Source organism: Sebastes fasciatus, chromosome 9 (assembly GCF_043250625.1).
Source record: "Sebastes fasciatus isolate fSebFas1 chromosome 9, fSebFas1.pri, whole genome shotgun sequence".
Taxonomy (NCBI): domain Eukaryota; kingdom Metazoa; phylum Chordata; class Actinopteri; order Perciformes; family Sebastidae; genus Sebastes; species Sebastes fasciatus.
This window is the reverse complement of record NC_133803.1, coordinates 15,773,248-15,786,935: the sequence shown is the minus strand read 5'-3', so window position 1 is coordinate 15,786,935 and position 13,688 is coordinate 15,773,248. Positions and strand designations below refer to the sequence as shown.

General features: G+C 42.3%; 1 protein-coding gene across 1 annotated transcript in view; it reads left to right on the top strand.

Moving 5' to 3' along the window:
* Nucleotides 1-5,435: 5,435 nt before the first annotated feature.
* The window catches only part of LOC141773994 (ankyrin-3-like), a 120,918-nt gene continuing 112,665 nt past the window's right edge, over nucleotides 5,436-13,688 (top strand). The window contains 1 exon segment of the mRNA XM_074646242.1: nucleotides 5,436-5,950. Coding sequence (XP_074502343.1) covers nucleotides 5,828-5,950 — 123 coding nt within the window. The 5' untranslated portion in view covers nucleotides 5,436-5,827.

The following is a 13,688-nucleotide window of genomic DNA, read 5'->3' as shown; positions in this document are numbered from 1 at the left end:
CCTTAATGTCGAGGCTGCAAACATCCTTCACACACTGTCTGATACCGCGAGGCTGGCAGAGCCACAGTGGAATATGAATACAAATTGATGCTTGGTGATTAATTTGTTTTGATCTATGTTTTCTGTGCTAGATGTCCTTAATGGATTTTTTAATTGTCTCTACATTGTTTCTGCCTGCACTGCTCTGCCTGTAATTTACCTCTCACTCCATCCAGATATCGCCTCCACCTCCCTTCTCTTACCCTTTATTTCTGTTTGTATACTGTGCTTTTATGATATATCCGACTCCTCTTCTCACCCCCGTGTTGATGCATTAGCCTTCAGGCCAAGTGTGTGTGGTAGTGTAGGGGGGGTTCTCTGTGTGGGTGGATCTATTTCCCGTCAGTCTAAAACCACTTGCCATTTGACCTCACACCTTTCATACTCTCCTTCCTCTACCTTCTTTTTCTTCTTCCTGGAGGCATTACCAGTCCAGTCAGAGCAGACGAAGATGTCTGCACACTTGGGGGGGCCAGCAGAGAGGGGAAAGGAGGAGATTCACATTGCATAGTTAGTTAGACTTGAATCTGGGTGGAGATCTTGTGTTTCAGGTGTGAAAGCCTTAAGAGGCAAACATCTTAAATCTTGAAAATAGAGTTCCTTTTATGAGTGACGGTATGTGCATGAAGAACAGGTGAAATGTGTTCATATATTGTACATTTGAGGTTATGTTGCCTGAATTCAACCCTTGTTTTGGTGCTGTTTGATCACAGTTCGGTTTATGTTAATATATTGGTGTTGATTATGTTTCTAATGGCAGCAACAACAGCTTTTTTTTATTAATAAATGTTGTGTATCAGGCCAACTGTGCACTTTGAGGACATTTTGGGACTGTTGATGCTGTTGAGCACTAGAGGGCAGTATAGTACAAATAATGAGTGCAGTCCAGCTGGACCACAGAGGATGCACTGCTCATTATTTTCCCTTTTTATCGTATTATACATGATAACACGTGCACTGCAGTTTGTGACTTTGTCCATCCACAAACTGTAGTCACTGCACTACAATGCAGCATGATGACTGTGTTTGTGTATGTTAATTAATAATGAAGATGAGGTGGTAAAATGACCACAGGGAAGGAATGTTTGATACATGAAGAAACAATTTTGAGTGCTGAACTGGGTCAGGAAACTCTGTGTTGGAAATGTTGAAGTAAAAAAACAGGTGCTCTTCAAAGATGGGGCAAGTAGTCAAATAACAATAAAAACAGTGACTGTCTAGCTTACTTTGAAAGGAAGTCCTTGGTATAGGATGGCAGTCTGGAAAACAACCAAGGCACTCTGATTGTCAATTAAAAATCCGTTATTAAGACATGGATAACACCCACCAACGCGTTTCGACTCAACAACTCTTCTTCAGGGAGTGTAGTATGGTGAGAACAGATGTTCAAATTTAAAATCTGAGTCACATGACATGAGAACGCTACCCACTTGAAACAATAAAATGACAAAGGACATATCATAATATATGTATAAAGTGTGAAAAAACAAATAATGTGCTAATATAAATTATAAAGCTCATAAAAAAAATACAATAAAAGAATGTAAAAAATTAAATAATAATAAAAATGTAATAATAATAAAAAATTAAATAAAAATAAATGTGAGGCAGATAAATAAGTAAAAACATTATTTTCCCTTCTTATTATATAATACACAACAGCACACGCACTACAGTTTGTGACTTTGTCCATTCACAAACTGCAGTCCCTGCACTACAATGCAGCATGATGACTGTGTTTGTGGATGTAAATGAATAATGTAGATGAGGTGGTAAAATGACCACAGGGAAGCGATGTTTGGTTCATTTCTATGTCACAGGAACTTGTGCCTAACATGGGCAGTTAAATTCAGATGAAAGCCGGTCACTCGGCTTCTTGCAGCTCCATTCAAAAACTATTTCTGTCAAGACCGACTGTAACCCTTCAATTAAAGTTATCAGTGTAATTTCATGTGTTTTGGTTATTCCGTAACCTTCCAGTGACCTGTCCAGCTCAAGCCCTCCAGATGCTGTCTTTGCTTTGCTTGTTTTTGTTAGTGTGTAGGGACACACCGTTGTGGCTGCGGAGGTCAACGAGGCCAATGAGATTGATGCTGTGATTGGTCTTGTTGCACCCGTGAGAGTTGCAGCAGTGAGATGCACAGACTGGGGAGAAGGCAACTCACCACAGATAAGAGACTGACTGACCCAAGCAACACGGTCTCAGGGGCATCTGAAAACATACGAGGATTTAGAAAGTTTGGCTTTGCTTGTGTAGTCAGTGTGAGATTAATACAATACTTCAATTTAGGGCTTTTGAAGTTAATGTGATAATAACACATTAACATAAATTTGTTTTAATGCTACCAATTTCCTTAATGCATTAACACAACTTGCGATTTTAAGGTTGTTGCGGGCTCAATTTTAAATAGAGTGAAGATCCATGGCAGTATATTAAAATACAAATGCCAAGTCAGCACACTGACACACTGACAGCTGTTGTTGCCTGTTGGGCTTGAGTTTGCCATGATATGATTTTAGCATATTTTTATGCTAAATGCAGTACCTGTGAGGGTTTCTGGACAATATCTGTCATTGTTTTGTGTTGTTAATTAAATCCCAATAATAAATATATACATACATTTGCATAAAGCAACACATTTGCCCACTCCCGGGTTTATAAGAGTATTAAATACTTAACAAATTGACTTGACAATTACATATTTTAATCGATTGACGGCCCTATTTGCAACTAACAATTATTTTTCATTATTGATTAATCAGATGATTAATTTCTCTATTGATTGTTCGATCTAGAAAATTGCATTATCTAAATTGTTGCGAATTAATTTTTCTGTCAATCATCTAATTGATTAATTGAGTAATCCTTTAAGCTCTAATAATAGCTACTGCTACTACTACTACTAAATGAAACCATCCTAACAATGCACTGATGCAACATATTCTTCATTTAGTGATTTATCGTTCTGGTAGTGGCTGGTTTTATTCTGGCTATATGTGTGTGTATGGCATAGTGCCTGGAGAACGGTGGAAAACATCCAATAAATGTCCACTTCTAGAGTTCACCGGCCACCAGCCAACTCTGCTCTGTAGTAGTAGACAGGCTTTTTCTTTGCCTGCAAAATGCTGGTGTTTGAAATATAGGACACCTTGGCAGTGGCTTTTACTACGAGTAAGGCTAAGGGGAGGTAATGGTCTTCTTTTGGCTATCACACTGTGAATGGAGTTTTATCAATGGAGGAATTTTTGAAAAGGCGGTTGAACTGGCAGCTATAGTAAACGATTGTTTTTGCACAATTACGCAGATTTCTGTGCCGTTTCTTCACAACGTTTTCCTTCAGCTGCAGAACATTTGTGTTGCTCTATTGAAGGATTGTAATTTCCTGTTCATTCATTATGATTCCTCTTTGCATATCTCTTCTCGGACATTTTTTTTTTTCCAGAATAGCGGTTTGTTTATCATGTGCACATATGCTCTGTTATCTTCTCCATGCATCTCCATACACTTGCACACATGCACCCACCCCCTGCTCCCTCTCTTCCCAATCCCTCTTCTTACCTCTCCACGCTCCTTATCCATCCATCCTGTCGTCCCTGAAGCCACCCCATTGGCTCTCGCCTAGCAACCGCATGATAATTTGGCATAATGTGACACCCCCTGATGCATGATGGGGGCTGTAAATCAGCTTCATCCCCCCCCCTCATGCTGGTGGCTGGGATTTGGGGTTGAAAAGAAAGAAAAAAAAAATGAAACGGGGAGGATGAATGAATATATTTGAGGAAGAGAAAAGGGGGAATTTCACGCTCACATCGTTACACGACTGGTGTCCACCGGCTAAACCTGTCATCTGTCCCCGGAGGGTTGTACTCCTCTTTCTCTAGCAGCAGTGACCGATCATCTCCTCTCATTCACAGCTTTTCTCCATATGGGTCCCATGTAGTCCATATGTACAGTCAGAGGCACAGTAGATTTTACCCAAAGCAGACAGGCATGTGATGAGGCAGCCTCTCGGTATCGACAGGACCCGCCAGGCTCATAGGTGCCTCTGACACACAGGCAGTCAGGCTGGGGGGGGGGGTGGAAGAAACATAAAGATGGCCGCTGCGTGCTCCGTCTGTCTCCACGCTGCCATGTCTGACGTGAGCACGGCCGATGTGAAGGACATCCTAAATAAGACGTCTGGTGTTTTTTTCTTTTCTCCCCTCTTCAGTCACAGTAAATCAAACGGGATCTTTTGTTGTCTCTTCCTCTCTCTGTGTAGATCTTCTCTCCTGTCTCTCCCTCCTCCTCCTCATCCTTCTTCTCCTCCTCCTCCTCCTCTGTTCCTCTGTTTTCAACAAAGACCGAGTGATTTGGCTAAACAAAAGCTCCCCCGGTCCCGTTTGACCTCTCCATCACGGTGTCTATGACCCCAGATGGTGGGATGACCACACTGAGGTTAGAGAAGCACAGAGACTCAGAAATAAGGGAAATAGGAATTTATTTCTTAAATTTGACATTTGCAGTCATTAAATTATTAATTAATTTGTTGCCTGGTTGGTTCATTCACTTGACTGGTTTTTGATTTGGTTTGTGTGTGTGTGTTTGTGTGTGTGTGTGTGTGTGTGTGTGTGTGTGTGTGTATGTGTGTGTGTGTGTGTGTGATATTTGTGCACTATTCCCATCAGGATCGTCCAGTCTCTCTCCTCCCTACCTCCCTCTTCGCCATCACCCGTGTCCTTTGCATGTTCTCCCCATCCCAGCCACCTCCAGCTGGTTGTGTGTATCCATGTGTGTGTGTGTGTGTGTCATAGTAGATAGGTAGTAGGGGTGGGGGGTGGGGTTGGGGGTGGGGTTGGGGGGAGGGGGGGGGTTATACAAACACACTACACATGCACACACTCACCCATTCTGCTTTTGCACCCCGCCACCATTTCCTTTTGCTTTCCTAACCGGTGCCTTTGCTTCATTCATGCACTCACTCCCCCCCCCTCTCTCTCACACACACAGTTTATCTATTTCTCTCAGAGTGTATCTCTCACACACACACACACACACACACACACACACACACACACACACACACACACACACACACACACACACACACACACACACACGTCTGCATGGTGGAGCACCAGGCGAGGTATACAGCAGCAGGGACCAGAGCAAGGAGAAATAGGAAGAGAGAGAAAGAAACGTTTAAGAGGACGGACTGAAACAGAGCGTGGTTGCCGTAGTAACCATACCCCTCCCTCCCTCCCTCCACCTCCATTCTCTCTCTCTCTCTCTCTCTCTCTCTCTCTCTCTCTCTCTCTCTCTCTCCTCCCTCTCTCCACCTCTGTGCTGGTGATGCTCGTGTCTCTTTTTCTCTCCATCCGGTTTGTCCTCACCTCTCCTGGACGCGCTCCTCTCACACTGCCAGCGGATGACACACGAGGAGGAGGAGGAGAAGGAGGAGATGAGGAGAAGCTGCTGTCTCTTCTCTCCCGTCTTTCCATCACTTTGAAAAAAAGAGAGAGAGAGTGAAAGAGAGAGAGAGAGAGAGAGAATACCAGAACCAGAGCAACAACCAAAAGAAAGGACACACAGGATATACATACAAATGTAAAAGATACCCTACTCTTCTCCATTCTCCTTTTCAAGGAGGGCATTTTTCTTCCCTTTCCCCCCCTTTCCTTTTCTACCCCGATTTTTTCCTCTGAGATCCCGGTTTTGTCAATTACAGCCTCTGAACTTCTCTGGGATTTCAGGTGAGGCACGCGTGTGTAGTGTGTGGTGCTTCTACAAATTTTTTTATAGCCTATCATGGCTCACGCGGCCTCCCAATTGAAGAAGAATCGGGGGGAAGTGGATGTGAATGCATTAGAGGACGAGAAGGAGAAGCGGAGGAAGAGCAGGAGAGCAGCGTCCCGGGAACAAAAGAGAAAGGTAACAGACGAGGGCTGGCTGGCTGGCTGGGCTGGCTGGTGGCTTCATCTGCTCCGCTCCACTAGCAGCATCGGAGCGTGACTCTGTGCGTGTGTGCTACATCTCCCTCAGCTTGACTACCTAGATCAACTGGAGGTTGCCTCGTCACACAGACATACATTCATGTACATGTTCATATCTGCGCATAAATCAAGACACGTGTGGAGTCTCTGTTTTCAGTTGACACTAGTCCCATTTTCAAGAGCATCTTTGACCTTGTGCACTGAATGTGCGTGTGTGTGATAGTGTTTCTTCATTGTGTGTTTTCATTGTTGGTATGCATGTGAGGTGTGAGTTTGCATAATGCTTGTGTGTGTGTGTATATGTCTTCATACACGTGATAGCTCAAAGTCAAAAATATATTTCACCTGTTTGTGCACGATGATCTTATAGCTTATACCCGTCTCCAGATGAGGCGAACGCTGCACGGACACATGGAGCGTTTTGTTTCCCTGCCTCTTGACTTTTTGAGCGTTTCCTAATATTGTCAGTCCGTTTAGTAAAACTACGTCACACGGGGCTTCCTTAAATATTTGCACATCCTTCCTTGTTTTAACGAGACATTAGGTGGTCAGTCGTTACAGTGTGATCATCCTCTGCAGATTTGTTAATCATTGCTTCCTATAGGCGTATTTTAACCCTGTTGTGGGTGAATGCTTGGAGTTGCGAAGAGTGTGAGGTCACGTTTGCGTTCGTTTTTTAAAATGACAAATAAGAACACGTGTTATAAAATGGGACAAACACAGGCCAAGATGCAAAAAAACTTGGAGATGTGTGAGTGCTTTAGTGGGTTTTTGTGGGTTCTTGCTTGTGTATGTGTGTGTGTGTGTGTGCATGCGTGTGCTTGGATGCACAGACAGCCATGTATAATGCATACACGAGTGATTTATTGATGACAAAGCTTTTCATATGATGGAGGAGGAACTGAAATGCACGTGGGTCTCCCTCCTTATCCTCCTGTCTTACATGTCAGTTACGCGGTGAACCCTGTTTCAATGTCAGCTCTGCATGTGCTTCGGACAGACTAGTGGGAGAAACAAAAAAAAGGAGGCATTTAATATTAGATGAAAGCAAATTATAAGCTGCAACTGATGGAAACAGGAACAAAAACAAAGGTGTACGTATTACAATAAACTCCCCCACTGTCTGGACTATTCTCGTGTTTAGAGAAAGCATTCATTGCATTCTGCGTATTGAATGTTGGGAGATTTGACCGTGAGAGATCTATTCAATAACAGTGACATTTACTGAACTTTGCGCCCATGGGGGCCTGGTTTTGAATTATGCTGCTGGCAATGTTATTTGACCTCAGCATAAACAAGAAGTGAGCTATCAGGGCCCCAAAAAAAGAAAAGATTCATAAGGTCAAGTGAATTTACGGATCTACTTCTCAGTCAAGTTACCTTCTACTTTCATCTGTGTTTGTGTGCGTGTGAAAATGATGTTTCTGAGATGCTGATCTGCATAGGCGGTTTATAGTCCCTATGAAGGGTCATGTTTCATAGAAGAGAACAGGAGACAGCGATGATGAGGAGAGGAGAGAGTTGTATTGATTGGATTGTGCCCAGCACCGTCCATGAGGATAACAAACTTTCCCTTCTCACCTGCCGTGCGTCCTTCCCTCTGTCCTCACACATATCTCCCTCACTCCCTTCTCTGTGTCTTTGTCTCCTCACCTTTGGCTTGGTTTCTCTTCGTCCATCCACATCTCTCTATTTTCATCGTTAGCGCTGTTGTTTGGCTCGTGCTGCTACCTTTTAACGATACACTGTCACACAACAAAGTCGAACACTAAAGTTAATTTGTTTGTCAGTTGTGTTTACTCGAGGGATGTGAACTTTAGGCCGTTGCTGTCGGTCACACATATAGATTCGCAGTAGTGGTTTTTATTCCTTGGCTGCCCTTGCTTGTGCGCTGTTTATCCCTGTTGGTGGCCTTCCAGCTCTCACTGTGTCCCAGTATGCAGTAGATGGGAACAGACTGACCGAGAGGTGTCAGAGTCAAAGAGAAACATTACGAATGAGCGACACGTGCAGAAAGACTACCCAAGAGATAAAAGGACTTTAGAGTCACAGGTTACGTTGTCAGTTCCCCTCCATTATTCAGCCTCACACCTTTTATTTCTGTCTGGTAGCTAAAGCGATATGGTCGTCTTGGTGCACATTGTGCAACAAACTGCTTTGACTCACTCCTTTCACAGCTCTACAAACACTATTTTTAGATGGCGGAGCAGGTACAAAACTGTTTGTAGAGAACACTTGTAAATGCAGAGTGGTGCGTCTTCCCATTCGGGCTTTTTTTTTTTTGCATTAGTCATCAAGCAGGTGGATTACTGTATATAGAGTTGTTCCGATACCGATACCAGTATCGGAAATGCATCCGATACTACCCAAAATTCAGTATCTGGTATCGTGCGAGTACGCCAGTCTAGGCACCGATCCAATACCAGAATTCATTAACCCAGAAAAAAACGAAAATCAGTTTTTCTTCACCGCTCCAAAACAGTAGTCTTCACTCTGCTGTTGCCATATCCGATCGGTACTCGGTATCAGCCGATAAGGCAAGTTCCGTTATCAAATTAGTATCGGGAAGTAAAAAATGCTATTGGAACATCTCGAGCTGTATATGTCATGAAATGCTGCAAAATATCCTCTGAGAGTCTCAAAGTTAATTTAAGGTGTATACATATCTAAAACGCCCTTCAGTAACTTAACTTGAAATACATTACATGTCATTTTTGATGCTTACTCCAATTACTGTATGGCCGTTAATCAGCTCAGATGTTCAGTTATTTTAATTATTAATTGAATCATTAATGTTTAGTTATTACTTTTGAATGTTGGTTAGTGTTAATCCATTTATTAAAAGATCTGCCAATCAATCAATTTGGGAGTGATAGCAGATCCCAGTCCTGTGCTTCAAGCGTTAGTGGAGTGAAGACTCTTGTTTCCACGTGGATCACAGATGCCTATAAGGTCACCAGAAAATAGTTAAATCGTTTATATTGCTTCTATTTCCTGTCTGTTCCTGTTTCCTGTTTGGGTTAATATCAAAGTATAACATAATATGCAGTCCATTGAGTTATAGGCTGTGTCACTCGCTACTTCCTAACTACACTCCGTAGTTTAGTGAGCAGTAAGTTGAGAGTTTGGACTCTTATTAATCAGTTTGTGGATTTCTAAAATGTGACACATTGCATTATGGAATTGTTATCAGAAAGTAGTGTACATGTCATGGACAGCTTTTTTTTGTTCCATTGTGGGAATCTTTGAAGGCACTATATCGTGAACACATTCACCATGTTATGGTGGAGGGTTACACAGTATAAGCAGGGAGTAATTTGTGGACACAGCCATAGTAACTGACTACCAAAATGCAGAAATAGATCAACAAAGTGCATGTGAGGGAGATGAGACATCGTCAGACATGAGGCCTGCTGCTTTTATCAGAGTTCGCTCAGTTCAGTGTAGGCCTAATGGAGTCCAGGGTGTCTGGGGAGGGATCCCTGGTACAGATGCTTAACAACTTGGTGTAGTGTGTGTGCGTATTGGTAGTGTGTATCGTTAGGGAAGCAGCACAGAGGGAGATAAAGTCCCTACCATTAGCACCCTGGGATTACTGGGATGTTAACCTGAGAGAGAGAGAGAGAGAGAGAGAGAGAGAGAGCACACCTCTATGTATCTGTGTGTGTTTGTATTAGGGCTATGTAATGGCAATTGGTAATCTGGCGATACAGTTCATATCATGATACATGGGTAACGATTCAATATGTTGCAATATACAGTATTGTGACACTGTAAGCAAGGCGATATATTGCGATTTTTTTCAAATATAATTTTAGAAAAACTGTTATAGTACAAAGAATTACCATATGTATCAAATCTGAGTAAAAAAAAAAAAATCACTATGTTAAATGGCTACTATGGGGACTAATATCATACACATGAATACAGTTTGACTCATTTGAGCCACAAGAATATCAGCTTTCCAGTCATACCCAATTTATGTAATTCTAAGACTGTTTATGGACCCAAGTATGCAGAAATATTCAAATAGACCATTTTAGAATAGGCGAAAATAACACATTTGTACTGCCTGCAAAAAACTGCATGGAATTAACATAAATTGGGCATATCTGTAAAGACTCGTAAATGACAAATATTGTCCAGAAACCCTCACAGGTACTGCATTTAGCATAAAAATATGGTCAAATCTTAACATGGCAAACTGCAGCCCAACAGGCAACAACAGCTGTCAGTGTGTCAGTGTGCTGACTTGACTATGACTTGCCCAAAACTGCATGTGATTATCATAAAGTGGGCATGTCTGTAAAGGGGAGACTCGAGGGTACCCATAGAACCCATTTTCATTCACATATCTTGAGGTCAGAGGTCAAATGGCCATGCCGGTTTTTCCTCGCCAAAATATAGCGTAACTTTGAAGCGCTATATTTACTTTGTGACATTCAAGTATGACATGGTTGATACTAATGGACGCCTTAGGTTTTCTAGTTTCATATGATACCAGTACCTCCACTCTAGCTTTAAAACTGAGCTCTCTACAACCTCCGAAAGACAGGTTTAAGAGGTCAATTAAAAATAGATACAACGTTTTGGAGAATCGCTGCAAAACATAATATCGCGATACTCGTGTGTAGATATTTTCTTACACCCCTAGTTTGTATGAATGCTGGAATTCATTTTCTTGTGTTGCATGAGAGTTTCTGAGAGACAGTCTGTGAAAACTCAGTAGCCGCAGTGGTCATCTGGACGGGAAACCCCCGTTACATTAATTCTCCAAGCTGCTTTACTTCTAATGACATTATCTAGAGCCAGGAGCCCCCAATGGATTCCCTGAGAGAGAGAGAGCTAAGTAAAGCATAGGTTTCCTGCTGCCAGGTCCCAGTTTTACACACCGCTCCGGTACACAGCGTGTGTGTCGGTACTGTACCTATTGTTTCTCTCATAAGGCTTATATGGGTCATGTGCTAGCTTGTTTTCCACAGGCTTATTCTACAGTCAAATCTGACAGTGTTTCGTCTTCCAAGAGTATTCTGTGCCAGTTTCCCAGCTTTTATGCACCTGTGTCACCTTGTCGAAGTCTAATATTGTGCCTTTTTTTCAACGGTTAAGCGACATTCGATCCACTTCATTATAAATTCCAAAGATCACTGGCACGTCCCGCTAATCAGCGGCGAATGCCATCATCATTTATCGCCATTTGCCATCATCGCTGTTCATTAGAGGTCTGGATCCCGGATCACAGCAGTGAATCTAAAGCAAGACATTGAAATGACTGCTGGAAGGCGAATGGCAGTGTTGAAATTGGATTTGAGCCCCGTGCTGCCTTCAGAGCAAGCCCATGGCAACAGCGGGAAGGCAAAAGTAAATGGTGGGGAACAGAGCCATCAGGCTGTAGGCAGGCAGGAAGCGAGGAAACAATATCAATATACTGTATATTTTAATAGATTCCACTCCTCTATGTCTTTTCTTTCTGTCTCATTTCTCTCCACTCACTCTGTAGTTTGGCTGAAACAAAGCCGGCACGCGTATTGCTCCCCCCCCACACCGACTCCTTCACCTCCTCCCCTCCCCACCAGCCCATAAAAGATGGAGGTTAATGAATTCGGCGCTCATGCATGCCTCAGCTAATTGCATTGGCATTGGGAACTCCTCCCAGTATTACAAAATGTTTTCACCATCAAGATGGCCACCGGCTGGACGGCCGGTGACTTTGAGGAGGCTGCCAAGCTTCTGTTTGTGGGAATAATGACAATTGATGTAGCGTATACGGCATTCTTATTACTCAATGGGAATATAATGTATGCGATTTTAAAGAGGCTATTGTCCAGTTTGTAGTAACACTTTGACAGAGATGTAAACAGGTGAATCCTTTCGAATGCCTTTTCTGAATGAGACTTTTATCTGAGTAATATGACGCTTCAGCAGTCTGACTTCAGTCAAATCAAGTTTTTATCTCCCAGAATTACAGCCAATTTAGTACAAAAATTATTATTTTTGTTACCATTCCTCCACTGCAGCTCAGCACTGAAACACTGTCTATTGAAACACTGTCTATGGAAGCACAGAGAGGGGATTTATACTAAATAGGCTGTAACGTTGGAATATATGTATCAGATGAGCTTTCAAATACATTTTTGCACTAACATTGGTAGCATGGCAGTATGGGATCTTTTAATGGCCAGTATGAACAGGATGAATGGCTAGTCAAGTCAAGTCGGCATTGTTTCTTTAGTAGCCATTCAGTGTATTTACATTCAGTAACTACGTCTCTATGTAGTCGTTTTTGCTGGTGGTGGAGTCCGCCATTCCCGTGTTGGATTCAGATTGCCTAAGCAAAAGGGATTCTCAGGAGCAATGCAGCATGTAATCCACCATAATTGTATCTCCGTATCAGAATATGTTGCATCGTACACCATATCAGCTGTATTAAGTTACTGTTAATCCACATAAGGGATGCCAAAATGCTGAAAATGTGACGGTACTCGTTTTTCTACAGTACCGCAGGTACCCTAGGTACCGCATGGGATGACTAACAGCGTCTAAAATTCATAAGGACACAGTTAACTCACTATCAAAGCGTCCAGTGGATATTTTTTCCATGATAATGCTACGTTGTGAACTACAAATCCATGTTGAAATTGGCAGGATGAGAGCTAGCTAGAGAGCTTAGTTAACGTTAGCTGTTAGCAGCTATCATCATCATCATTAACAGAGGTTGCATTGAGTTTCATTATGATGCATTCAAGCTCTATTCTATTCTAAAAATGAGTGTTAGTCGAAGGTAAATTCTAATGTTATCATGATGTGCTCAAATGTAATCTTGTAAAATGTAGTTTTTGCCGAGAAACCTAAATAAATACAGTTGTTTGATGTTTTCACAGCAACATAAAATAGATATTAGAGAGGGAATTATGACCTGTTTAACTTCCTAACACTAGCTTTACCGTGGTACAAGACAAGAAACAAGACAACAGTCTTTTTTGTCATTTTTTCGGTGTCGCCAATCAACCGAGGTCCACTGAATTGATGATTTCAGACACATTGATCAAACCTAAACCTTGACAATTCATGTTATGTGGCTGTTTTCATATTATCCATGCATTTTCTTTCACGTACACACTATATAACGCAAGTTAATCAGTCCATTTTAATCCCCACTCTTTTATTAAACATGGCCTGAAACGTGCAGGATCCTCCAACGGGCGACACAGCGTCAGCGTCCTCACTCTACTGTATGCTGCTGCTATTGTTCTACATTAGCTTCGGTCTCTAAGGGGAAATGAGAGCGTGTAATAAGGATTGTTCTAATTATTGATCCACCACTTCAAGGGTCCTCACTGAGAGCTGCTGCTGGGGGATGGTGTGTGTGTGTGTGTGTGATGGGATTTCTTAGGGAGCCTTCGTAACTGGAAACCTGTGTATGTGGGGATTTGTTTGTCCTACCACTGGGGAAAAAAATCCATGTTGTCTAGTTGTGGTTCCTGGTCTGGTCTTTTTTTTTTCAGCATCAGGTGATTTACTGTGTTCAACACTGCATTTTGACATCCTTTAACCAGTCACATACTGTATGTGTGCATTAGAGAGTCAGAGAGAGAAAAGTGGGGAGAGGAAGAGATGGAAGTGTAAAGAAAGAGGAAGAGATAAGGACTAATAGATGGAGAGAGAGAGAGTTGAAG